The sequence below is a fragment of the Xiphophorus couchianus genome, chromosome 11 (genome assembly GCF_001444195.1).
Source record: "Xiphophorus couchianus chromosome 11, X_couchianus-1.0, whole genome shotgun sequence".
Lineage (NCBI taxonomy): Eukaryota > Metazoa > Chordata > Actinopteri > Cyprinodontiformes > Poeciliidae > Xiphophorus > Xiphophorus couchianus.
Genome location: NC_040238.1, coordinates 23,002,146 through 23,028,196, shown reverse-complemented (window position 1 = coordinate 23,028,196; position 26,051 = coordinate 23,002,146). Strand labels below are relative to the sequence as shown.

At 38.1% G+C, this 26,051-nt stretch overlaps 1 protein-coding gene across 4 annotated transcripts in view; it reads right to left on the bottom strand.

Annotated features, from left to right (window-relative positions):
• Nucleotides 1-26,051, bottom strand: part of gabra3 (gamma-aminobutyric acid type A receptor subunit alpha3) — a 124,016-nt gene that overhangs the window by 34,721 nt on the left and 63,244 nt on the right. For 3 of the 4 annotated variants that reach the window (XM_028030640.1, XM_028030639.1, XM_028030636.1), the window contains exons 3-5: nucleotides 23,386-23,510; nucleotides 16,600-16,667; nucleotides 1,482-1,702 (exon numbers count right to left, since the gene is read on the bottom strand). In XM_028030640.1, coding sequence (XP_027886441.1) covers nucleotides 1,482-1,702; nucleotides 16,600-16,667; nucleotides 23,386-23,510 — 414 coding nt within the window. The remainder of the gene's footprint in view (nucleotides 1-1,481; nucleotides 1,703-16,599; nucleotides 16,668-23,385; nucleotides 23,511-26,051) is intronic. The other variant, XM_028030638.1, reaches the window with a different exon arrangement.

The window sequence follows — 26,051 nt, the reverse complement described above, 5'->3', positions numbered from 1 at the left end:
GCACACACACACAATAGCATGCGATGATTGGCTGCGTAGCGAAAGCGAACCGTATCGTATCATTGGCTGGACACCTGTCACTCACTGAGTTAGATCGCAAAGTAGTACAGAAAAATATTTTATTGGTCCATAGTCAAAACTGATGTCTGGACTTTATTTTATGACTTACACACATTTTCTATGAGAATATGCGAGAAGTGCGCAATTGCGCAGGCGTGCAGCTTACAGGGAACATTGCTCTGCGCTAATACCCCTGGAGAAGTCTGACTAGTGAGTGTTTTTTCTCTCCTTTTGTTGATTTTTTAAAATATATTGCAGTGTTTTGTTCAAAATTTATGTTAATGTCATGACATCAGGGTTGCACAAACAGAGAAACAATATGGCGACATGATTCCTTCATTTTGAAAATATGCAATTCATTTATTTGTGAGCTTTACTGTCGTAGCTACATAAAATATACATCAAGTTGTCAGAACCTGAGTTGTTTTGGAGTTTGATTTTGTTATTATTCTGTGTTCTTTAGTGTCTTTTTTGATTAGATCAGCTTTGTTTTTGCTTTATCTTAGTTTAGTCCTTTAGTTACTTTAGTTTTATTAATCCTAGTCACCCAGTTTGTATTTTTTCTCTCTCTCTCCCCTCACATCTGCAGCTCGTTTCTAATCAGCCATCTGTTCCTTGTTCAGTAACCAACCTCCCCAGTATATATGCAACTCCTCAGTCACTCCTTGCTGGTTCCTCCTGTTATCTCCCTCCTACGCTTTTCTGTTTTGGCTCTGTTTTGGCTCACTGTGATGTTTGTAAGTTTTGTTCTTCGTTTTTCATTAAAATATTCATCATCTACTCAACGCTGCTCTGCTTTTGGGTGCACCATCGTCACCACAAATCGTCACAACTGTGGCCAACAGGGACAGTGAAAGTTTATCCAACAAGTCAAATTCAACATTGGCCACAATATTTGCATGTATGGCCCTTGAAATAAAGCATCCTGCCAAATATTCATTCCAAGATGTCCTTGATTGCAGTATTACACATGCTGATACTGCTGTGATGGTCATAATTAATAAATTGTGCAGCTCAGAGGGATAATGAGGACATTTATTCAAGGTCTTTATAAATAGAGATATTGCAAGGAATCAGATGTTGTTTACGTTTTTAAATTGTAGTAAGTGATTTTATGGTTTACAGTTCAGTTTTCAAATAGACTTATGACAACAAATTATTTTTAGAGATTATTTGCTCTTATGTGGCTCTGACTGTATGCAGTTATAGATTTTTAAACAAAAAAACAGATTTTTTTTTTTATCTTCATTGCAACAAATACCAGAAAATATTGAGAGAATTGTAAGTTCATATTCTCCATCCCTAATCAACATTCTCAAAAATAAACACACAGACTAGATGTGCTTATAAACACAGGCGGTGCGATTCCATCCATCTGTCAAACTTCACACACACACCGATGTTTAAACACACAGTCTCACCTCATTGTATAGAGAAGCGTGCCGTTGTCAACTAGTCGTAGTAGTTTGTTTGGAGTTGTCATGTTGTGGGCCACAGATTTCTTCCCGTTGTGAAAGAAGGTATCGGGCGTCCAGATCTTACTGGCCAGTAGGTTGTTAAGCGGCAAAACTTGCATTGGACCGTCGAACTTAAGCCTCTCGTCCCTCCAGCTTTGACGGAAGAAGACATCAATGGTATACTCCTACAGGGAGGACATTGGAAACAAAATAGTTAAGAGAAATGTCTACAGAACTGGAGTATAAAACCGATTACCGCAATTACATGGACCAGTTAAACCACAGTGCAATTAAGGCTAAATTACACTTTGACTAGAATGGACTGGGCCTACGGCATCGTGAGTTCAGTGGCATATAGTTCTTTCAGCTGGTTATTATGCATATATAGGGATAGCAATCTGTTTTTCTTTTAACAAGAAAGGCATATCTTATCTGTAAAAACATCTGCCTCTAATCCAACAGAATACGCTAGAAACTAGATGTGTAGTGATGGACTCTCTGAACCTTCAGAGACACATAAAGACATTTACACAGTCAGTCTTCCTTCAAGAGCATTTCTGAAATTAAGAACAGTCAATTGGACAGCTGCTAGCATTTTCACTAAAACTAGTATATCACCTGAGTGAAAACAGCAAAACTGCTGAAATGCTGAGTTTGTTTAAATCATCCCCCTTCGTTCAGGGTTTGCCTTTGATTAATAACAACTGGAACATTGATTATTTCTAGTCTGAATGGTAACTTTTTTACTTCTCTTTATGTTCCCACTGTGATGTAATGTTTTGCACTTTGAACTGCCTTGTTGCTGAGATGTGCCGTACATGTAAACTGAGTTTATTGTATAGACGTAGACATAAATAAATAGCCTTTTTAGTGCTCATTTTGCATAAAATGACCATATCATAAGGACTGTAATATTAGACACTGATTAAGTTCTCTAAAACGCGGTTTTGGATTTGCAAAAACTAAATTGCTTCATCAACTTTACTTTCATAACGACATACTGCAGAAAAATATATTACAAAGAGAAACAACTGATTGATTATTTGAAGGCTTGTGCAACAAAATATCTTTACTGCTGCTTCTATGGAAAACAAGATTATGAGGAGAAACTGCAAGAATTCAGTAGTCGTAAATTTATTTCATAATAATTACAAAGGCTTGGTGTCCTAATAAAAAGCTGTGCAGCTTGGACCGATTGTTTCAACAATCGGTCCAATGTTCTCTGTCCCATGCAACAGGATGCATTATTAACAATCAAGGACATTTTTTATTTTTATTTTACTCACAACAGAAGCAAACTTCACACCGCACAGAATGTAATCGTCTGCCCCCTTGGTGAAAAATCTAATAAATTAATTTCTCAATGGCTTTAACGACAGGAAGTAATCATGCACAGCAGGAGGGCCGTACCACTTCCACTCAACACATCAACAGGGGCTCCTCTAAACAATGCTAATTGATTTGAATGACCTCCTGACGGCATGACAACCTAGAGTGCAACCAGACAGACTGCATCAGAAGCCCTTTTATAATAGGGCTACAGAGAGCGCCACTGAAACAAAAGAGGAAGAAGGTGACAAACATTCCCCCCCCCCCCCCCCCCCCCCCCCCCTCCCCCCACTACTTCCATCTGTTTGTGTTGGATTTTTTGGCTTAATTCTGTTCTAAACACACAAATCTCTAAGATACTCAAACAAATCCAGAAATGAAACGAAGCTATGCTCTTTATTGTTTGTTTAGTCATGTTCCACGCAGAAAATAAAGAATTAACACAGGCTGAGATAACAATAAAATAATACAAATTATAAAAAATCCCAACCCCTGATTGTTTTCTGATCTGCACAGAACAATTTGAGCAAAACTTTCCAGCAGTACCAGGTAATTTCCTGTAACCACGGGTATCCTCACGTTGTTCATTTTTCATGAAATGGCTGCTGGTGAATAAACATAAAATAAATGTATCTGACGAGGATGAAGCCATTATTTGCTTTGTCCCCTGTGGCAAAAAAAAATCTCCTGTAAGCACTGAGAAATAATTTAAAGATTGAAAGACAGGAATGAGGAAAAATGTAGCCAATCTCCACAGGGCCAAATGGCACAGCCGGTTCAGATGCCAGCTGGTGTTCTGCAGGGACTGAGTGATTGATTTCCCCTTGACGGAGGAGACAGCAGGAGCCTTCTATCCCACCATAATTTTTAAATTTCTCTTCCTTTACAGGAAAGAAAATCGGGAATGGATTCGCCCCCATAAACATCGGTGTTCTAGGCTGCATTTAAGAAAATAAAAATCGTCCTTTTTTTATCGGCTTAATATGTTTACAGTTTTACAGAACCTATTTAACTCTTCACAGATGTCTTTGTTTTTTTTTATATCAGACATAGATACCACAAATAATAATTTCATGCATTAAAGAAAAAAAAAAAGGTGAAATTTCATAAATGCTTGTACCGCCTTTGGCACTAACAACTGACATCAAGCCTTTGCAGCAACTGGCAATACTTGTTTTTCATCTGTGTTGAGGAATGTTGGCACCAGTTTTTTTTTTTCCACTATTGGTTTTTCTGCAGCCACATCATCGTCAAGATGTGTCCTCTTTGCTCAGCAGAGTACTTTACCTTAAAACTATCCTTTTGATGCAATTTGCATCCAGTCTGTTTCTTATTGGTGAAATCTGAACACTGACTTTAACTGAGGTAGATGAGAGCTTTAGAAGTTGTTCTGGGTGAGTAATTTTTGCACTCTTGGTCACTCCTGGGAAGGCTCCCCAGTGCTCCACGCTTCTCCGTTTGAGGATAAGGATTCATTATGGTTTACTGCCATCTTAAAAGCGCAAAGCTTTTGTAACCTTTTCCACACTAAGAGATGTTTTTGCTCGGTTTTCTCATTTGTTCTCGATTTTTGTTTTGGAAATTGTTTAGCCTACTTCAAGCTGTCAGACAGGTTGTGTTTAGGTGATTTTGTGATTACACAGATCTGAGAGAGATTTGTTAATTGTACTTCCATATAGAGCCAGTTTGGTTTGGCCATCTTTTGTTCCTAAATTTAACTACATATCTATGCTAACTGTAATAATAAAACTACTTACATGATTATGAGAGTTTATTATGAAGGAGATTTGAAGGGGATTTTACATTTAGAAACCAGCAAAGTAAAAAATAAAGAAGATAAATATATACACTATATGTTTACATACATCCATAGGCTGCCGAGTCAGCCAGGTTTCATCTGACAGAATATGATTTATACCCTCAGATGCCCTGAATGCAATAACAACACGTTTGTTTTTAATCATTTTTATGATGCATAGCTTGGAAGTAACATCTGTTTGTTCACAACTTCAACCCTAATTTCATTTAGTATGATAATGACTCCCAGATACGTTCCCTTTATATGCAGTATCATGATCCCACCTTCTTAGTCACTGCATAAAAACACAACACTTCAAATGATTCTCATTTAATTAGAATACAGCGCTTACATTTACAGTGGGCAGCCTAATGAGCTGAAATGAATAATAATAAAACATACAGTGGAACAATATTGCTTTTCTCTTGACTGGAGGATGTTTTAGGTGTCAGACATCAAGCAGCACTCGGTAAATGTGACATCCACAAAGGACTGGGCTGTCTAAAGAAAAAAACAATATCAGTGAAGAAGCTTGTATTCAGGCAGGACAACTTGTACAGTGACATTGGGTTTTAAATTGAACATGTGCCACAGAATCATCAGAATAGCTCACATTATATTTACTACTTTGTCATCTGGACAAAAGGATGTTAGCTGGAGCTTACTTCCTGTAGGAATAAGCAACATGGCTGTCGAGTCAAACAAAAACACAACTGTCTTTAACTTGTGGTTGTAGGCACTGCGTGTGGACTGGTTGTAAATGATCCAATCCATGATTTTCATGATAAACATTAGCAAGTCAACACAGACTAAGGGTTAGAGGTGCAGCTCTAACCCTTAGTCTGACGTTAACTTTTGACCTCATGAGATATAATGGAGGGTTTTCTTTTTTTCAAAGAGAGGCTGTTCTTTTTCTACATCCTGTGGACAAGAGGATATATGTTCAGCTGTGGAGTCAGCCGTCTTTCACAAGCTGTCTACTATCGTCCGTACGGCAACCAAAAATTTACTGAAGCACGAAAAAGGCCTGCAACCATTCTCCAGTACGTATCACAACGAAGTATAAATCTTTAGTCTGAACGAAGCAGGCCTTTCATGTCTGCAAGTTGGGATTAATCTCTGAACCCTGTCCGCAGACGCTGCTGGACCGTTATCGCAGCGTTTTGCATGAAAAAAAGTGCTGATGGAAAAAAGAAATTAAAAATCAAAGGAAAAAGATGTGAATGTCACACATCTATAAACGTCTCCTTTATAGATACTGGTCAAAGTTGGAAAGCAGCTGCTGGTGGCGAGGCCAAAACTAATGAGGATGAAAGGAAATGATGAAAACGACTGAAAGGCCTGATAAGATGGCAGTTAAGGTAGGATGTACAGCAGACTCCACCAAATGAGTCTGGACATTAAACAAATGACAGCGGCCGATTATGGCAGGAAGGTTGTGTCTGATAGAATATTAAAGGAGCTTTCTATCTGGAATAAAGGAGTTCATGAAGTTTAACCGTTACATCTAATTTCAATAATGCCACCATCTCACTTTGCTTTAACGCTCTCTGTAGATCTGGAAGTTTTTTTTAAATGTTTCAAATTATGCACCAAAGTTCTAGCTTGTTTTATTTATCTTTTTGTCTTTGGAATCTATTTTTGAAACTGCTGAAGCAACACAGGAGCAATAAAAAAAAAAAGTATTTTATTTTACATTTCGCAGATTTGATGTATCGCTTTTGACGACGTATTATGTGGAGGAAAAAAAACTCACCAGCTGTTTTTCCACTGAAATAGTTTGGATGACAAACGGCGCCTTGTTTGTATCTGCACACAGCAGGCCAGGGTTAACATTGCGGCTCGATTGTGTGGTAATGACACACATCACTTCAGGGGAGGCTGCACGTGTATTGGACCTGGCTCTGCCACTCTGGGTATTGCAATCATCAGTCAGACTTTATCAATGTTTTAATTACAACTCCTCCTTATTCCCCCGGTTGTAAATCATCCTCCCTCGCTCCACTTCTCGTGGGCCGTTCGCTTTTCCCTGCTGGGAGAGCAACCTGTGCGAGATTCGCAACGAGCTGTGAATCCCACACCAACTCCAATTATATTCACATGCATCCCAGCGCTCTAAGGTTCGAGCTTGTTTATTATTTCGCTGTGCTGCACGTCACGCGCGACGCGTCTACGTGTAAAATGTTCAAGAAAATAGAGAAGCTCACTGTAAAATGGAGATGTTTTGAATTTGTCATAAGTTACAAATTAACAAAAGAGCATTAAAAGAATGAGAAACGGCAGAAAATATATATTTAAACATTTATATAAATCTATTTAGTTATTCTTCTCCGTAAAACTTTTCTTCCACTTTGACCATTTCATTTTGTCTTTCCCGTTTTCTTACCTAGCAAATTACTTTTGACCTTTTCTCCCATAATCTTCTTTCAGCATTAAAGTATAGTTGTCAGATAATGAGCTTTTCACTCTCTACTGCCAAAAATCCAGATTATACCTACCAGCCAATTGTAAAACCCTGCATGTGTAAAAAATGACTTCACAGCTCAACTCTTTTTCTTCCTCTGGCAAAAAAAAAAACAACAAAAAAACCCTTAAACACACAGATCATAAAGTAGGGGACACTGGTTTAACGTGATATTGTTAGAGCTATCAAAATCTTTCCAGAGGAAGGAAGAAAGCGTTTGAACCTACACTGATGTGACACTCATCCTAAGTGAACGACTTTTAAGGTAGACATAGATTAGTGATCAGCCTCATTGGCTGGAAAATGAGACGTTTCAGATTTGTGCCTTGGATCTTATTTAGTTTAGCTCTTACTCAACAGTAGAGCGATGAGCATGCAGGAGGGAGGTTGAAATACAGACCAGCAAAAAGCTAGCATACAGAAAGGAAGACATAGGGAAGCAACAGAAATATAATCAAATTAATTATCTCTTGTCTGTTGCCTAATGGGATATACACAAGCACACCAAACACCTACACGTTGAGTTGTAGAAAAAAATGAATAGAAGGGTACATAACACACAAAAAAATCATGAATATTAAACAAATATTTCTAGACGTATTTAAAAACGTGCGCTTATTTCTTGTGTTCACACCAGTAAAACAGTAGAGATGTACTCACAGTAATAAAACAGATTTCTAACTGACGCCAGTGTGACAGCTTTTGGATCTACAATTTAAAGAATTAACGCACACGGCGTTATATTTTAGGAGTGCAAACAGAAGTGTATAAATTACACAAATTACATCATAAAGAATCGGCACAACGGAAAAAAAAACATGACTCTTATTGACTTGGAAAACTCACATTCTCAGAGTTAATGGACCAAATAATCCATCAGTGCAGCCAGTCCACTGCCTGCTGATTGCCTGCTCAGTTTCTATGTCCTACCAAGTATCAGCTAGCACAAAGTGGAGTCGCCGTTTGGTGTTTCAGCTGTGGTCAAACATTCCAGCCTGGTGTCAAAGAGGTGAAGATAACAAACATAGACAGTGCACCACTCAGCATATTTCTACTACATGTCTGTTTTGGTAAGGATGAAGGTTAAAGTTCACCCTCCTTCAGTTGTAGGTTTTATTTTTCCAGACAAAGCTCATCTAGATATTTCCAGGCTCTCAAGTTATATCTATTTGACCTAAAGTGGCTAGATTACATACTGTTGTTATTTATTTTAAAAATTAGCGTAGAATAGGAGAGCCTAAGCATACCTCACGCTTCATTAGCTTGTAGAATCACATATGAAAAGTGAGTTTGTATTGGACCTAAAGACCAGTGTTGTATAGTAACGAAGTAAAAACACTTCACTACTTTACTTAAGTATATTTTGGAGTACTTCATACTTTCCTCGAGTATGAAAATTTTTGATAACTTTCACTTTTACTTCACTATATTTCCGAACTTAATTGCGTACTTTTACTCCGATACATTTTCAATGTGTGGTTTAGTTACTCGTTACAAAAAAGCGAGAGAGAAACAAAGTGTTTTGATCCCACCTACTGATTAGCAAGTAGCAAGTAGGCTACCGAACAAAGTCCGTAGCCTACTTGCCTTAGCTTGTTCATCACCTCCAATAGGATACACCTGTTTCGCTTCTCCCATTAAACACAAAGCAAGTCTCGCAATCAGCAGCAGCCACATGGAGGAGGAGACGGAGACCACAACGACTGCAACTATGTTGGACACGGCTCCAGGGGAACCACCATCTGGTGATGAGAGCCCATGGCCTTATTTAAACACAATATACTCTTTTGTGGGTGTTAAAGATTCGTCGTACCGCATGCAGTGTATGTTATTCCTGCCTGAAGATGTGGAAATTCTATCTTACAAAAACTCCCCGTCCAACTTGAAGAATCACATCGAGGTAACTTCTTATGAAATGGTTATAATCCTTCTGTTTCAGTAACTATAGCTTGGTCACTAGGCACTACTGTATTGTGAAATCTTGACCATAAATGAACTTTGTTTGGCATTGTTTCAGTTCCACACGTGGTGTATTTAGCTGAGGCCTAATGTTGACTGTAGCAGGCTACCTAGACTCCTCTGTTCAAGGGGGGACAGAAGCCATAGCGATAGCAATTTAGACTAAATTTAACGAATATAGGAAAGGCATGCAAGTTCAAAACCATGTTTACAGATGCCAATAAGCTGCATTTCCCTCCCAATTCTTTTTTCTTTTGCATAATGACCAGTTGTGTGCACCACCTACTGACTGTAGGATTGACTGATTCACTGATTTGTGGAGTAATCGTAACAGCTCTTTTTCTTCATGTTGGCCGCATTTTCTGTACTATTTATTTTTCTCATTTTCAGCACTGACCTTACTTGAAGGGAAAACTTAAGGCTTACAAAAACTTTGTATTTTCTGTCCTGGAGGGTATACTAAGAAGCTGGTTCAGTTGTAAAGCAGGTTAAGTTAACCTTGTGCTATAGGTAAAGCACCTAATTTTCTTAACTAAATGATGCCTGCAGGTATATCTATTAGCAGGTTTAATTTTGCCTGCACTTGGTTGTGTACATTATTTTAAGTGTATTTGACAAGTTTACCAAAATATAAAAAATGTCATTCAAACTGCATTTGCCTTGTTTTACTTTTTACTTGTACTTTTCATTACATTACTTGAGTACATCCATTTTTACAGCAATTTCCATACTTAAGTACAAGAAGTTTCAGATACTTTAAGACTTTAACTCAAGTAACATTTCAGTCAGTGACTTCGACTTTTACCAAAGTCATATTTTGGAGAGGTACCTATACTTTTACTTGACTCTGAGATTTCAGTACTTTATACAACACTGGTAAAGACTCTCCAGGCCCGGTAGCTACAAATTGGCCAAGGTCATCGTCCCTCCACCACCATGTTGGTTCAATATGTTTGTGAGGTAATGTTGCGATCTACTTTCTGTCTCCCTCTTTGCAAACCGTGCCAGGTCCTGATAAAGTAATCCTTCTCTATGGAGAAGTGGTTTTCTCTTGGCCGTCCAAGACAAAAACCTGTTCATGCATTCTCTTGCTTTATGATAAAAATAATGTCTCACTTTATTTTAGGAAGCAGTCATTTTATCAATCTGTTTGATACTGGTGACCATAATTATATGTATGTTTCAGCATAGGTTTGAAGTAGGACGTCAGGGTTGACATTTCCTCGAAAAACACATTCGCTGAAGTCAATTACTCCTGGATTATTGCTTCTCCATAATTGCTTAGCCTTCAATCTCTGACCTCATCAGTGAACAGCTGAATGTGATTGGTTAAAACTGGCTTGCCCAGTGGGAATCTGTAGATTTACAATTTTAAAAATAAATGGAAGACTTTAGCTTTCAAAACTGGTTAAAATCTAAATGACGACTTATCTCGCAGTTTCTTCTACACATTTGGAAGAGAATGAGTCAATAAAAAGGGCAATTTGTTGGTTATGTCCCTATGAAACAAAGATTAAGCTTCCATTAGAATGAAACATATTAAAAGTTAACACTTTATGTCTTGTTTCATTGTTTTATATTAATTAAGTCTGTAAGGTGTAATTTGAAGTTAAAGTCTTGCTCCTTAGCTACTCAGTGACAGTGCGTGAAGTCCTATTAGTCCTATTAGCTGCTGTTTTCCAGAAACTACTCTGCTTTCAACTTGTTTGTAATCGCACATAAATCATTCTCAGACATCGGGGGAAACTATTACGTCCATTGTGGATGATAAAAACAAACAAATCTAACCTTACATTAACTTGTGTATTGTATGGGAAAGGGTGTAATTGGGCTTACCAGCCTTTGAACAAGGACAACATGATTGATATGGAAACCTGGAGTTCACCTCCAAACGTAAGTGGCACAAATATCCATCTTCTCGGTAAACACCTGGAGCGGAGCGGGGATCCTGAATTTTGGGCATACAAATGTATCGTGAGCGTCTCATTTCTCAGGGGTGTTTGCACCCAGAAAATGCGCACACCTGGGGAGATTAGGCCATCACTGACATCTTGTCAAAACAAGCTGGAGCGCGGCACACGTGACAACCTGAACTGCTTCATATCAGCGCAGGCCTGTCAAAGCCCGCCATGAGACAGGTACATGTGCTGCAACGCTGCACGCATGCGAATGAGACGCGACTCTGCAGGCTTGCAGAAGATGAAGAGAAACATGTTCAGCTTTTTTAACAATTTTCTTTACCAAAGAATGAGACGTAGGTGTAAAAATGTGGACATTTTTGTCCAAGAAAGCCAAATAGTAAAACGTAGCTCCTGTTGCCATACGAGATACTGAAGGAAGACGTGGTGTATTGTAGCCAGAGTGAAGACTTGATGAGAGGCCCCAGGGCTGAGAGAAGAGCAGACATTTCTGGGACACTTGATGTTACAGTGAGGGGTAATTGAACCATTGGATGTACACAACATAAAAGTTTGACATGCCGAGGGTATAGAATGTGCGCTGTCTAGGAACATTTCAGCTTTAATATTCTCTTCCAGCGCTGCAGTTTTTTAGGGCCACGCTAGCAGCATGACACCTGGGATACGAACATCCTCCAGCTCCTTCCTTTGGGCCACCATGAATAATCTCACTGTGCCCCGAAAGAATCACCATTAAAATCTGATGTATGCTCCTTTTTCTCTGACTGTGGAACCCGGTTGACTTTAGTTTTCTTCTAACGCTCTTCTGTCATCTAACATGTTGCACCATATTGCGAATTGTCTCGCTTTCCCCCTCTAGTACTGCGGTTGCGGTTATTCTCAGTGTATCTCCACGAATCAGAATTGCAACAAATTTGCATAACATATGCATGCACTCTTTCTAAAAGCCTCCGATTATCCTCTGAAATACAGTTTGGATTGTCCATTTTCTCTCCGCTCAGCTGATCGACAAAGAGCCTTTACGTCCCAGAACAGAGCAGTAATCTGTGCTGCTTCCTACTCAGGCACTGCACCGGTCCACGTTTATGTAGCCTGAAAACCCGCGATCTAGAAAACACATTAACATGCCCCGTCCACGACCCACTGTAGATATGCTTTTATCAGCTCTGAGTAGGAGGTTTTTCCCCAAGGCACATCGAATTTCTTTCTTCCCCTAATATGTCCCAATAAACGTGGTCCAATTCATGCGGCAGTCTTTTCAAATTAGTCTCTACAAAACTCTTATTCAGAAGGAGCCCAACTGGTTTGTAGACAGTTATTGAAGTCAGTGTTTCAGATCTTTAAGTCTGTGGTCAAGACTTACTTTTTGGTGTTTATATTATTCACTTGTGCTACTTTTAGTGCATAACCACTGGCTTTGCTTTACCTTCCCTTATTTAACTGACCAAGAGGTCATGTAATCCCATGCAATGGCCTCAGATTTAACTGCTAAAAAGGAAAATAAAAACAAATTCAGTGGGATGAATTATTACAGAGCAAGAGTAAAGACAAAAGCATATTCTTATATTAGATTCTTATGTGTTATTCTTGATTGCATCATGACCAGGAGCATCAATACATGTTGGCTTCAAATGATGAGTCTAAACTGTTGTTTTTCCAGAGTGGAGTAACTATGATGAAATTATTATAAATGAATTGAAATATAACAGTGTGCACAATTTGTTGTGGATTTTCAAAAATATCAACATATGCACCTATTAATTAAGTTAGTAAAATGTTTATTGGAAGGTTGCACAAAATGTAAAAGTGTGTCCCTCTGTTTTTGAAAATCTTCAAAACAATTTTCCCAAAAATATTTCTTTGAATACATAAGCTGATATATATAGGAAGGTAATTATAAGTACTGAGAACAGATAGAAACATGATACTAAATCTAAACTTAGTTTAGCACACATGGGATTAAATGATACCTTAACACCTACTTTATAAAAAAGGACCACAAAGCAGACATTTTGTATGTGGGGGCGTGTGTGTAGGGGTGTGTGTGTGTGTGTTTGAGTGCAGTTCTTGTTTTGCCTTTGACGACCGAGAGGATATACCCGCACCGACCTCACTATCTTTTTATCTGGCCAAAACATTATCACAAGTGAGACTCTGTGTCCCAAGCTGTTTCCACTTGATTCATGTTCCTGCCAAGTGAAGCATGTGAAAAAAAAAAATAAATAAAAAATTCTAGATCCATAACTGAGCTTTGAGAGACCCCAAAGGTGATATGTCCTGAAAAAGATAAAGGACTGTCTATTAAAATAACGCAAGTGAGCCAACATTCTTTCACAAAGCAAGTTGGGAATAGAGTGTTTCACATATTGAGTCTTCACAGCAGCGGGATCTGGCTCAAACCGAGGATTCCTGTAATGAGGACAGATAAAAATATGGTACAACACTCCTGGATGAAGCACCGTTTCACTTTAAGTTAGATATTCTTTACTTTTTCTGTAAAGAATATGTATGATGTGGCCAGAAATGCTGCAGGAGGATTGTAAATGTCTTTTTAGAGTTATGTTTCAGGAGGGAATAAATAAAACCAAAATATTATAAGCTGATAGAGTATTTTTTTTCTATAGGAGAGAATCCCAAAAGATAGCACTAGAGTGTCAGTTTTGCACTGCAGATTTTCACATAATTAAATTCCTCAGATACGGTAGTGAATAGCTTCATTCTTATTTGCTAATAATATGCCAATTGTTGTCTTGGTCATGTGCAAATATTAAAAGCTACAACCAATCATTGCTTAGTTTACAGATGAATCTATGTATGTTTACAGAAAACTATGTATTACCGATGGTGTGTATTTAAGATATGAATACAGGTAAGAAGTAAACTAAGTGCTACATGACAGCAGCAAGGAATGCTTTCTGTCAGATTAAGTGTTATCCAGTGGCAGGTTGTACGTAAAATAAATAAGATGTCGTACAATTGTGTACTCCAACGAGCTGCCTGGTTCTGGACAGATGCTCCAGCCAGGTAATTAGTTAAAAAATCAGTCCTGAGAGAGATTTATAAAACACTTTCAGGAAAGAAATTCAACAGAAAACCCCCCCAAAAAACTAACAGTTTAGATAAAATAAAATATAAAGAAATCCGTGAGAGACATTTTTTGAACAGTTATGATACTATTGTCATACTATTTTCAATTTTGCCATGTAATTTGATGAGTTGAATAACATATGTCATAAAAATCTAAATATGAGTAAATGAACACAATTCTTTGGAAAGTCAAATCCTGTATTTTGCTGCATTGTACTTTCATTTAGTTTGTCCACAGCTTTTTTCCCCCACTAGTTTTCTATCTTTCTGGTCACGTTCTTAAAGCATGTTTTTATGAACTGCTATTTTGTAAAGTGAATGTTTACTGAAATGGAGTGTGTAGGATTCAGTGTACCACAGCGTCACGACAGAGAACGTTACTTTTGCAGTGACTTTACTATGAGAACCCACTGGCATTCTGGGAATTGAGATTAAATGTTGCAAGTGCGCCATAATACGATACTAGTAAGGCATAATTATCAAACAGATTATTTTGCCATCTGTTCAAAAGTCAAGTGTGGAGGTGAGTAAATCTTCACTGGTGCAGACAGAGAATCTGCATAAAGCAGCATGAGAGTAACATTTTCTGTATGCATGTGTCTCTGAATTGTGACCAAGACCTGGCTAAGCTATTGATCAAACATTGTTTGCTACAGTGGCAAATCAAGGTGATGCTAAAATGTCATTGTTCTAAACCTCTGTCTCGTTCTACACTATTCAAACACAAAGCATAAAGAAAAATAGAGTGCTTCCTAAAACTATATCCATGTTATATTTGCTTCTGTTCTCCCTGTCATTACAGTCTTTGATGTACATTTTAAGTTTAACAGAAACAGAGTCGGGAGGAAGTGAGGCAGATGTTGAGTAACCTATTAAAATGGCTCTACTGTTGTTGTGGTCTCTAGCACGGAAAACAACAGTATGTATGCGCAAATTGGGCCTCTATGTCATTATTTTTAATAATCGCCATATCTCCAGTCTACAAATGCCATTTAAAAAAACCCAAAACTTCATTCTGGAAAGCATTATTACAAATCCCAGTGCTCCTCGTGGAAAAACTCTTTGTGTGGACGAGAAATGGAAACAGAGCAGAAAAGCAGAAGGTCTCCATTTTGTGAAACATATTAGTGAAGACGAGGCCTCAACCTGGTGTAGATGTCTTGAAATGAAGATCACCTGGCTGCATGACGAAAGCATCAGCAGAATGAAGAAAGATAGATGCACTGACTCAGTGTTGCGAAGCTCAGCTAAGCTAGATTTTTTAACAACCTTAGCCTAGCATAACATTATGTAAGCTGGCATAAAGCAAACGTGGTAAATTTAAACGATAACACAAAAAGACAGACGGTGGTGTTAACATAAGTCAGTGAGATCCTCAGGAGATCCTTGCCGGCTCATGGAAATCACAGTCTGACAGAGTGAACATGACCTGCTCCAAAGAAACCAAGAGCTGAACCACTGTACATGAACGAGCTGTGTAGTGAAACCACAATGTTCCTATCTTGCTGTGTCACTCAGGCTGACAGAGCAGCTCAGAAGCAGGCAAAAGAAACAACCTGAAGCCCACAGTGGGCAATTAGAGCTGCATGATCAAATGTGTCAAAAGCCGCAGGGGGTCCCAAGATTAAACAGAGGTCATCCGGACTGGCTTGAAAGGAGCTTTTGACTCTATTACACATTCTTTGGTGCTATATTGTGCAGCAGCAGAACTGTCATCATCGTTTAAAGTTTAAAGAAAAAAAAAAAACAGCAAAAAAAGGGGAAAGGTTTCTCTTTTTTGAGGTACTTTGTGTCAAACGTCAAGTCTGCTTTAATCCAATTCTTAGTTCATTGGTCTAGAAAGTCTGTCTCAAAGAATTGAACTCTGGTCCGCCTCAAATCCCAGGTCTCTGTTCGGTTCAACTGAAGCAAACTATAATGTGTGGCATTCTGGGTAAATGCAGCCTAAACAAACATGTGAGTCTAACGATAGCGCGGGGAAACGGCTTGTGGTTTTGCACCAAAGAGAAGCAAAATCCTACAACTGCTAAAATCTAATGCCACTCCATTTTTGTTTACATTTTGTGAAGAACTAAGTTTCACTCAGTGTCTTCTTCAGAGGCTTTTTTGTCATTTCCTTCAAAGATTCTTGGTGCAGCGCCACCACAGGCGAGGGGAGGAACAGGTTTTTCAAACGGTTCGGATCATTTGACACAATGTAGTGTGAAAACAAACAGTACCAGCTGAAAATGTAACAAATATTGCAACTTTGGTCCCTTAAACTTCACTGCATTGGCATGTTTTAAAATATGCTTTTTCATACATAGTTTATATTTTGACCAATGAGCTCGGACATTGATAAATGGATAAAGAAAACTAAAGTAAAGCCAAGTAAATTACCATTGTTATTTCAGATGCTGTTTCAATCCAAACTACTTTGGCTTAACAACGGTAAGTGATTGCATGCTAAATGGGGAATTTTCTTTAATTTCTCCATTTACAGTGGAAACTAGAGATAGAAGATGGAAAGAAGAAGGAAACACTCACCATGTCTGTGTCCGACACCGGCCCAAAACTCGTCACATAGATGTTTGTCCTCACTTCTGTCACGCTCTCTGAGAAAAGAGAAAAAAACAACAGCACATCGCTATTCAAGTTCAGGTTTTAAAAAATAAAGATTCCTCGCACCACAAATGAATCACATCCAGCTCTGGTTATATTTGCAACAAAATAGTTGTTTGAATATTTATTTGAAAGAATGTATTTTTTTCTTTAGTTTCGTGCTGAAAATGAGTTTGCTGCTAAAACACTGGAACAATATTTAAGTCAGCAATAGGACTATGGATAGCCTAATAATGTATTCTAACAAAAGCAAAGAGTTTACCGTAAATTAAAAATTGGTCATATTATAATATTCACAAATCATTGTAATGCCTCAGGTAGTCGGCAAAAACAAACTTTCAAATCTTTAGTATTATTAACTTATAATTGATCTAAAGTAATAAGGATCTCAAAACTTTCCAATAAATGAAACCAACAAAAGGGTCTATCAAATAGCTTCTATTTCAAGATGAAAGAATAGTTCATTAAAATTATAAAGATATTTCACAAGCTTTTACATATCTGCTGGTGAAGTTACAGACAAAAGTCTGTGAGAAAAGAAAAATCTCCTTCATCTCTCCAAGACAACTGGACCCACTATGTTTACTTCCTGGTTACTCGGTAAGATTGATGAGCGTTTGTGTCTGACTGTATCCTGGTTGATCCTCAGCCTTAGACGCGATTTTTGCGCTTTTCTTCTTTTGGTACTGGAAACAAGAGTGTTCAGATCCAGAGATCTCTGTAAATAGCACTTAAAAACATTGCACTATTTTTAAGCAATAATCCGGGGCCTTAACAGACTTTGACTTATGTATGTAATATTGGCTCACACGGTGCAGAAAGGCAAAGGAAGGCTGTGCAAAGCCTACTGAGTTATCAGTGTAAGTATGCTGTGTGAATACTTTGGGTATTTCTCTGCAGCTTAATCCATGGATTCCAAGTGTCTTTGTTCCTAATCTTGTCCGATCCACATCTTTCTTGTTAAGCTACACACTGCAAGTTTCGGAACATAATGTTGGCTTAAGAGTATTGCAGATTTGCTCGAATGGATCCTCCAGTGGTCCTAAACAGCATTGGTTATAACAATCCCAAGACTTGGCAGAGAATGGTTTATATACAGTATATATATATATATATATATATATATATATATGTACACTGACCTCAATTCTGATGCAAGATGTTGCTTTGAGCAACTTCTCAGGCTGCTGCTGAGTAAAACGACCATTTGTTTGACTGAAGCTCATCCACCAAAGCATAGAAAAAAACAAAAAACAACCTGCTCTGGGCTACGCTGGAGTTGACGTCTTTGGAAAGAAGACATCCCTTTTGACCCAAATTAATTTGAGCTAGCTTGCCCCAAAAACATTTAGCAATACCTAAGGGACTGGTGATTCAGGAAGCGAATGCAGCTGCTCGGCATCCAGCATATGTCAGTGTGTCCTCTTTGTTCCAAGCACTTCGCACATCTTTTCACTCATGTTATCCACATTAGAATCTGACTGGAGGACTTTTTCTCTGTCTTGCAGTCACTTTATAATTTTTTTTAAAAAGCCATAATAGCGCTATTTTATGTTGTGTTAACACAGTATCTTGCGAAAGTATTCACACCCACACAACGTTTTTCGCTTAATTTATCGGGTTAGGGTTAAAGACTGCACAGTGGCACATTTGATAGCACAGTTGCCTTTCTGCATGGATTTTCCATTTATTCATTGTAAAATAATTTCAAAGACAAATATTTCGTTGCATCCACTACCCAGTTACACTTTACTTTGCGTGTTACTTTATTGCAGTGACAAAAAGTCTCCAACCCTATCATAATCCATTGAGTATTACAAACATGAAAATACTCTAGGTGCTTCTGCAAAGTACAGTGAATTTATGTGATGGTGGCATTATGGTCTGATGAAACCAAAAAGTAACATGGACATCAAAATGCATCAGCACACGACTAAAAGAACACTGTACTCACTGTGAAGTGTGGTGGTGGCACTGTCATGCTGCGGTCACTTTTCTATAGATGGCACTAACGTATTTGCTAAAATGGATGAAATCTTTAGTAGATTTAAACATAATTTGGTTTTGCCTCAACTTTTATGTCTCTGTAATTTCAAAAAAACCCAAAACAGCTGAAATTTAAATTATTTTTTAATTTTCATCACTCTGACTCCACATCTATGTAAAGAGATTCATCACCAAAAGAAAAATTCAGCTCAGAATTAAATCTGACTGAATGTCTTTTATAGAACAAATGCTCTCACAAGCAGAATTTTATACCCGCTGTAAATGACCCAGTAGTGAGGGACGTTTTCTGAACATTTAATAATTCCTCTAAACGCAGCATTAAGTAGGGCATGCGATAAGAATCACGGCAGTCAAAAATTTGCCCTCTTCAGTGTGGGCTGAATCAGCTCCTCTGGGGCAATCATGCCAAGCAGACTCTTGGGCCACTGGCGAGACAAATTGCTGTTCCCAGTGGAGCAGCAACAACTAGAGATAGATGAGCCCTTTCTCCAGAAGTGAATGGATCCTCAGCTCTAGCTGTGTCCCAGATCTGAGCGACCACCCACAGGTAAGTCTCTAATCCTTTAGCAAAGGGCCCCACTGTGAGAAAAGATCCACTGCCACATTAATCATTTCTGCAGCACAAATGGCTCTTCCAAATATGTGATTATCGCAACACAAAGTCAGCATTTTGCATGGCAGGTTTAGGCATTAGCAGAACAAGTCACCCTCTTTCTGTTCCTGCCGCGGCCGGGCAGCTGAACAACAGATGGAGACGCTCCTGAAAACAAAATGAGATTGCATTTTCTAGTTGTTTTTTTTGGACAGACATAAACTCTGGACAGCAACTAAAGTAATCTGTAGCTATTCTTTCTTTCGTTTCAGACAAAAGCTAATTTAAATTATGTGTGGGCATCCTCGCAGAGAAATATCACTAGTAGATATATAAGCAATGGTTTTAACTGGACAAAAAGATTCATTTATGCTATTTTTGTTGAAAATGAGTTTTTAAGTATCAACTTCCCTTAAAACACGAAGCACGAATAAAAGTAAGAGTGAATATTCAATCACACGTGGTAAGAATATGTAAAAATTAGAAGTCTTTAATATAAGTACAATTATTTAGTGGGAAAAAGAAATGATTGTTTTCTGTCAGTGAGATTATAATTGGTGACCTTAACATTTACTGTGAAATAAATACCAAAACAAAATCTGTTCTTTAAAATATTACGTTTTTTTTTTTTTTTATTCTAGGAAATCCAATGAATACATGTACTAAACAAAAGGTTGAATTTCCTTTTTTATTTTTAGATGTTTCCCATGGGTGCCAACAAATGTGGCAGACACTTGTTGACTCCAGAAAGAAGAATAAAATGACTTTAATAGGTAGGAAAAACAACATTGGCCTTAATATTTGTAGATTTGTTCCCTTAACTCTGCTTATTTCCAAAAAACACATCAGGTGAGAACAGATCATTCACATAATTCTAGTGAGAAATGGTAATGACCAGCATGTTCACAGAGACCAGGTTATCCAGCCTGGTGACTGTAAACCCCCCAGGAAGGTTTTAGGCTTGAGTAACAAGCAATAGAGCAGAAATGGACATTCCAGCTGGCTGGTCGAGAAATAATGAAGCCCTCTTGATGAGCATGTGGGCTCACTGTTATGCAGTGTGTTGTCCCTGGAGGGATGAATATTTGGATCAAATGGCCTTAATTGGTGGGATTTTCACTGACATATATGCTTATTTGCCATTTGGGTGCGATTGAAGAAAGACTTTCACCCAGAGGGAAATAAATTTTCATAGTGAAGTCGCACAGAGTGACCTGACTTCATCATGGGCCGGCGAGTCGTCTCTCCCAGCTAAAGCGCCCCGGATAGAGGGAGATCGATGGGAAACAAAAAAAAACCAAAATAAGAAAAAGACTAAACTGTATTTTCGTTGTTGTGGTACAACCAAAAATTAGATGGATCTTTATGGAAGACAGAAGTTAAATGTTTCAACGTACATTTGGGGAAAAACTGACACCGAGCATCACCCTCAATATGCCATACCAACGGGAAACATAGTAGTGGCAGTATCATGCTGTGGTGGATGTTCTTCTTTAGCAGGGTCAGAGAAGCTTGGCGAGAACAAAATATAGGATGAAACTGAAAACATAAGAATCCAGACTTAGTAAGACGACCGACCGTGCAACCAGAGCTCAAAGGGAATTGGTTTAGAGCAAAGCATATTTATGTTTTATAATGGTCTAGTTAAAGTCCAGAGCAGAATTTATTTCAGAATGTGTACAAATGCATGCCATACCATGATCGACCCACGGCTTAGGCAGTATAAACAAATGTTAAAGGTGTCATAAAAAGGGGGGAAAAAACACGCAAAACTTTAAAACAAAAAACTAATCGATAATGATATGATTTCCTAATACGAAGTCTGCTGCACCAATTCAAACAAATATTCTATACTCCATCTAAAATGAATCAAACTTTGCTTAGCTCTGAAACTCCACATTTTCATGACAGTAAACACACACACTCGTCCTCCATGATCAAGGCGACACATTTTGTTTGCATTAGGCTGCAACTGTGCCAAAACATTTACAGTATGAAAAAACAAATAAGTTAAAAAATTGCCTTCAGTGCAGCATTTGGTGCACCAACGTTGCTTGTCGTTGTAGTTTATTACACCGCTTTTGTGCCAGTGCCATTGGCTGTCTTCCTAGGCTGAGCCAAATTTTCCTTCTTCCAAAAAAATTGGATCCAGAATCAGAAATGCTTTGATGCAAGTTCTGTTGATTTTTCACTGCATTTTTTAAACAGTGGCAATATTGTGAATATTACATAATGCTGCAAAACCTACCAGAGAATAAGAAATAGAATCACGCAAAATTTTGCAAAGGATGCCAAAGTAGCTGCTCTGTTAAATAAAGAATTATTTAGTATTATTTGATTACAATATTATACTAGTATTTTAGATTATATGCTGTCTGAATTTTACTATGCTGTTTGATTTGCTTAATTTACCAGTTGTGATTAATAAAGACCAATGAGCCTAAACATACAGCTGTAACGCTCACTATGTGAAATCCATGCGTGCTAAACTGGATTTTGCAGCGGCATCATTCTTTTAAACATGGCACTACATTCATGAAAAATTACAAAAAGGTTGTGACAATTTTTGGGGGGATTTGTGTAAACGATCACACTATAGAGCTACAAACCAGCACAAATAAACACACATTTCCAGGGATATAAAAATAGATGCGTCATAGAAATTTTTCTCGCTGTAACACAGACAGATGGTGTGGTGAAAATTAAAAGTCCTGTTTGGACTCGGCATGTGCCTACATAAAGCATGGGAGGTCACGCTGAAGCCGCCTGAGGCTTTAAAGTACCTTCAAACCTATATTACCTTCGTAAGCTTTGCCAAGCTCGGCTGCGGTATCTGCTGACTGCGTCCGAGCAAGAGCAACACGCCAACCTCAACTTACTTCCTCTTGTTTTAAGGACATTTCACATGCAACTGACCTTGAGAGTCCAACCACTCCCCCCTCTCCCTCCTGTTGCCACTGCAACTGATTTTTTATTAATGAAATGAATGGAATTAAATTAGAAAAGATCTAAATCACGGGTGTCCAAAGTGCGGCCCGGGGGCCATTTGCCGACCCCGGACTGATTTTGTGCGTCCCCTAATTTTGCAAATTTAGTCCTGGTGGGTGATGCTGATGCAAACTAACCACACAGTTTTGCATTCTTTTGCAAGAACAAAGTGACTTCTTAATTATTTATTTATTTTTTTTTGCCATTTTCTTTCAATAAACACTTGAAAAATATTTCTTTTACTAGGACAAACCCACAAAACTCTTTGTATTTGCTCTACAGTAGTTTACACATCTCTTTCTGCAAAAAAAAATCTAACAACTTTATTTGTTTAGTAAAACTATTTAGGGTTGAAATTATTAATCATATTAATTCTGATGAAACAATTATTGAAGTCATCGTCAGCTAATCTAGTAGTCGATTAATCATTAACTTGAGCATAGATTATCCAAAAAAGGCCATTTCCTGAAGGAACACAAAAACTCAAATACTATTAGACCAAAAATGCACAAAATATATACAAACTTTGCATTTAATTCCTTATTTTTAAAAGGAATTAAATTATTTGCTTATATGTATCATATAATGTTTTTCTAATATTTTATGAAAAGGCCAAAGAGTTTAATTTAAAAATCCGCAGAATGTGCCAGGTTTGTTTTTAAACGATTAATTGATTAATCATCAAAATAAACAATAGATTAATTGATTACCAAAATAATTGTTGGTTGTAGCCTTAAACTACTACATTGTTGAGTAGATAAAACAATATGACGGTAGTTTGAATACATTTCTACTAAAGAAATATTCCTTTCTTTTTGCCCCACGAGTCCATTTGACTTGACATTTTTAGTCCAAGTGCCAAAACATTTAGACCCAGCGAAGAACAGCAACTTTAAAGCCCCCCACAGTGCATTTACATACGTCGCTAATATTCTTTAGGAGAGCAATAAATGAAGAGTAACATCTCAGACACCACAAATGAATATGCACCACCTCTTATAATGCCTGACAAGTGTGTTTGTGCACCACGTTATCTTCATTCTTGTTTCTCAGTCTGAAGCCGTCAACATCATGGCTGAAAACGCTGTCTGTGTGTGATTTATCTAACAAATATCATGGGTTACCTCCGAGCCCAGGACGTAGCCTGTTGTCGTATCCATCCAACAGCCTGTCGAGGATCCGGGTGAAAATGGTAATGTTGTCTTTGCTGTCATCAGGCAGCGGCTCTCTGTGTCCAACGACTGCCCTGCTTGGGAGACAGAAAAGACAAAGGTGGAGTCACAAAAGTGAAGCAATAAAAGACGTAACAATTATCAACGAGGACAGATATCTGGAGCCTTAGTCTTTAGTTTGACGGGAAGCCTGCTGCCTGCCTCAGCCGTGAGCTACTCCGTTTTCTCACAGCGCGGCTTTCTGTTTCGAGGCTGCGCAGATTATAGAAACAAAGGGCATCCATTTATTCACATATTCTGGGTAGAGATTGGTCAGTTTGTTAAGGATGTTTTTGTACGTCGCTGAGATTATTTTAGATCAACGACGACTTTCCCTCCAGCGTTAATCAATATTTGATTATCGTTGCCTTTTTGTTTTTGTAATGTTTTCATATGGCTGGCATTGTAATATTGTCAAAACGCAGAACTCGTGGTGAGGAAATGCTTCATAAAAAAAAGAAAATCAAGACAGTTTTTTCATTAGAATATGTTTCATCCAGTTGTAGATCTAATCATGTATTTAGTGTTATTTTCCAAGAAGAGGGTGAAGCGGTTTTTAATTTTCTTTTTACTTTAACCATCTCATTGTTTCCCTTTCCAAGCTGAAGATAAGCATCTCCACTACATTCACTTTCATACCTCTCTCATTTTGGACCTGATGTTTTCTAGGGTGAAATGTGGATGTCTTCCAGGTGACATTTCATACCAGACCTGCTTCCAATCGCCACCTGTCAGGTTCAGGGTTATCCAACTCCAGGCCTTGAGAGCAAACACTCTGCTTATTTTAGGAGCGCCTCCGGTCCAACAAAGCAAATTCAAATGATTCATGTAGTTGGATCAGAACTAAAGTACACTGAAATCGGGTGTATTGCAACTTTTTCAGAAAATAATGTGCTGTTAAAATAAGTAATTTCCTGTAAGATTTAACAATAAACTGATACATGATGCTTTAAGTACACAGGTGTGAAATTGTTTCTTCGTAGGTACCAAACGGATTTAGGACACAATGAAATGAAAAGGTAAAGCCATGGCATTTAGCAGTGCTGGTGTGGCGTTCGCTGTGATTTCCAGTGTTGGCTTTCACCTGCACATCTTGGCAAAAAATAAAAAAATAAACCATTCAATTTTAGTCTCAACCTGTGAAAACTTTCAGTAGCAATTCTTCTCGCCACTCTTCTATCACAGCTAGAAGAGTGGTGGTTTGTGCATGACGGTTCTATTGACACCCAGGACTTCTTACGGATTTTATTTTATTTTTTTCCAAATCACGGCTTTCCTTCCTGCCACTCTTCCATGACAAAGTCCAGGTGCAAGCAGTGCTTTCATTAGCAAATCCTTCACATGCCATAAACCACTCTTATTAATTTATATCGCACCAAATCTCCAGCAGAACAATAATGAGTTGAAATGAAAAGGCGAGTATAATGTAGGTGGAACACTGATGACTTAATGAGTACCATCTTTAATTAAAGCAAAATGCCCCAAGGAGCTGACCTATAATATCCCAGTAATCCTCGTGGAGAACAGCTTGATGCGCCGCCGCTCTCTCCCAGACCCGGCCTTACGTCATCTCCTAACGAAGGAGCTTTAAAGGAGTTTAGGAATTGAAGTGTAGCCTATATACATTTTCTCAATTCTGCAAAAGTGAACCGCCACTCACAACAAATCTGTCCTTTCCTGTTACGAAGGCTTTCTGTAACTTAACAAGCCCAATAATAACAGTGAGAATCCACCCAAGCCGTAGCCATGCACACACACTGGCTGCTGATCCTATTACTTACAAGCAGCGTCCATTGTAATCAGCTCAGTGTGTTCGAAATGACAACTGCATGCCCGCGGCGTCCGGGCAAGGACTTCTAAAGCTGATAAACAGTCTTTTTATTGATTGCTAAAAGATATTGACAGACACAGTGCAAAAACAAACAAACAAACAAAAAAAAACATGTACCATAATCAAATTTTAAGATTTTAACTTGTCCCTATGTCCCCAAACAGAAGACACACTCACACAAAACTAAACCGGAAAAATAAATGACTTGGACAAAGTAGAAATAAGATACAACAAATAAAAATGCATGAAAACAAAAAAGTGCTGGGATGCATCAATCCCAGATTAATGACCGATGTTTGCAGACTTTCCTATAAAGTTATAACCGGTTCTTATTTGTAAGAAGATTCACTACATGTTTGAAAATTAAGTATCCGGGGTGGTGGAGGCAAACAAGCTGTCCAGATGTACGTTGTACCAATCTGTGTTATCAACTGATTTGGGGAACCACCTGATTGCAAGTCCCTTGAGCTTGTAGCATGTTCCCAAACCATGGGGACATTCCATGTTTGGTGCTGATGGACAACTAATCCAATACAAAAGTCAGGTAGAAACCAACCTAAATGAAAGCCAATTCATCTCTGTAAAAAACATGGTTTATAATTTCCTTTTTGGTCAAGTTAAATCAGTAACTCCAACACTTTTTAATGTGTTCATTAAAAGGGACTACTATCACAAAGTCCCCCCAATATGGAGACTTTTTGACAGTATCTTCACCCAGATGGGTGGAGATATTGGGTTTACTATCTCC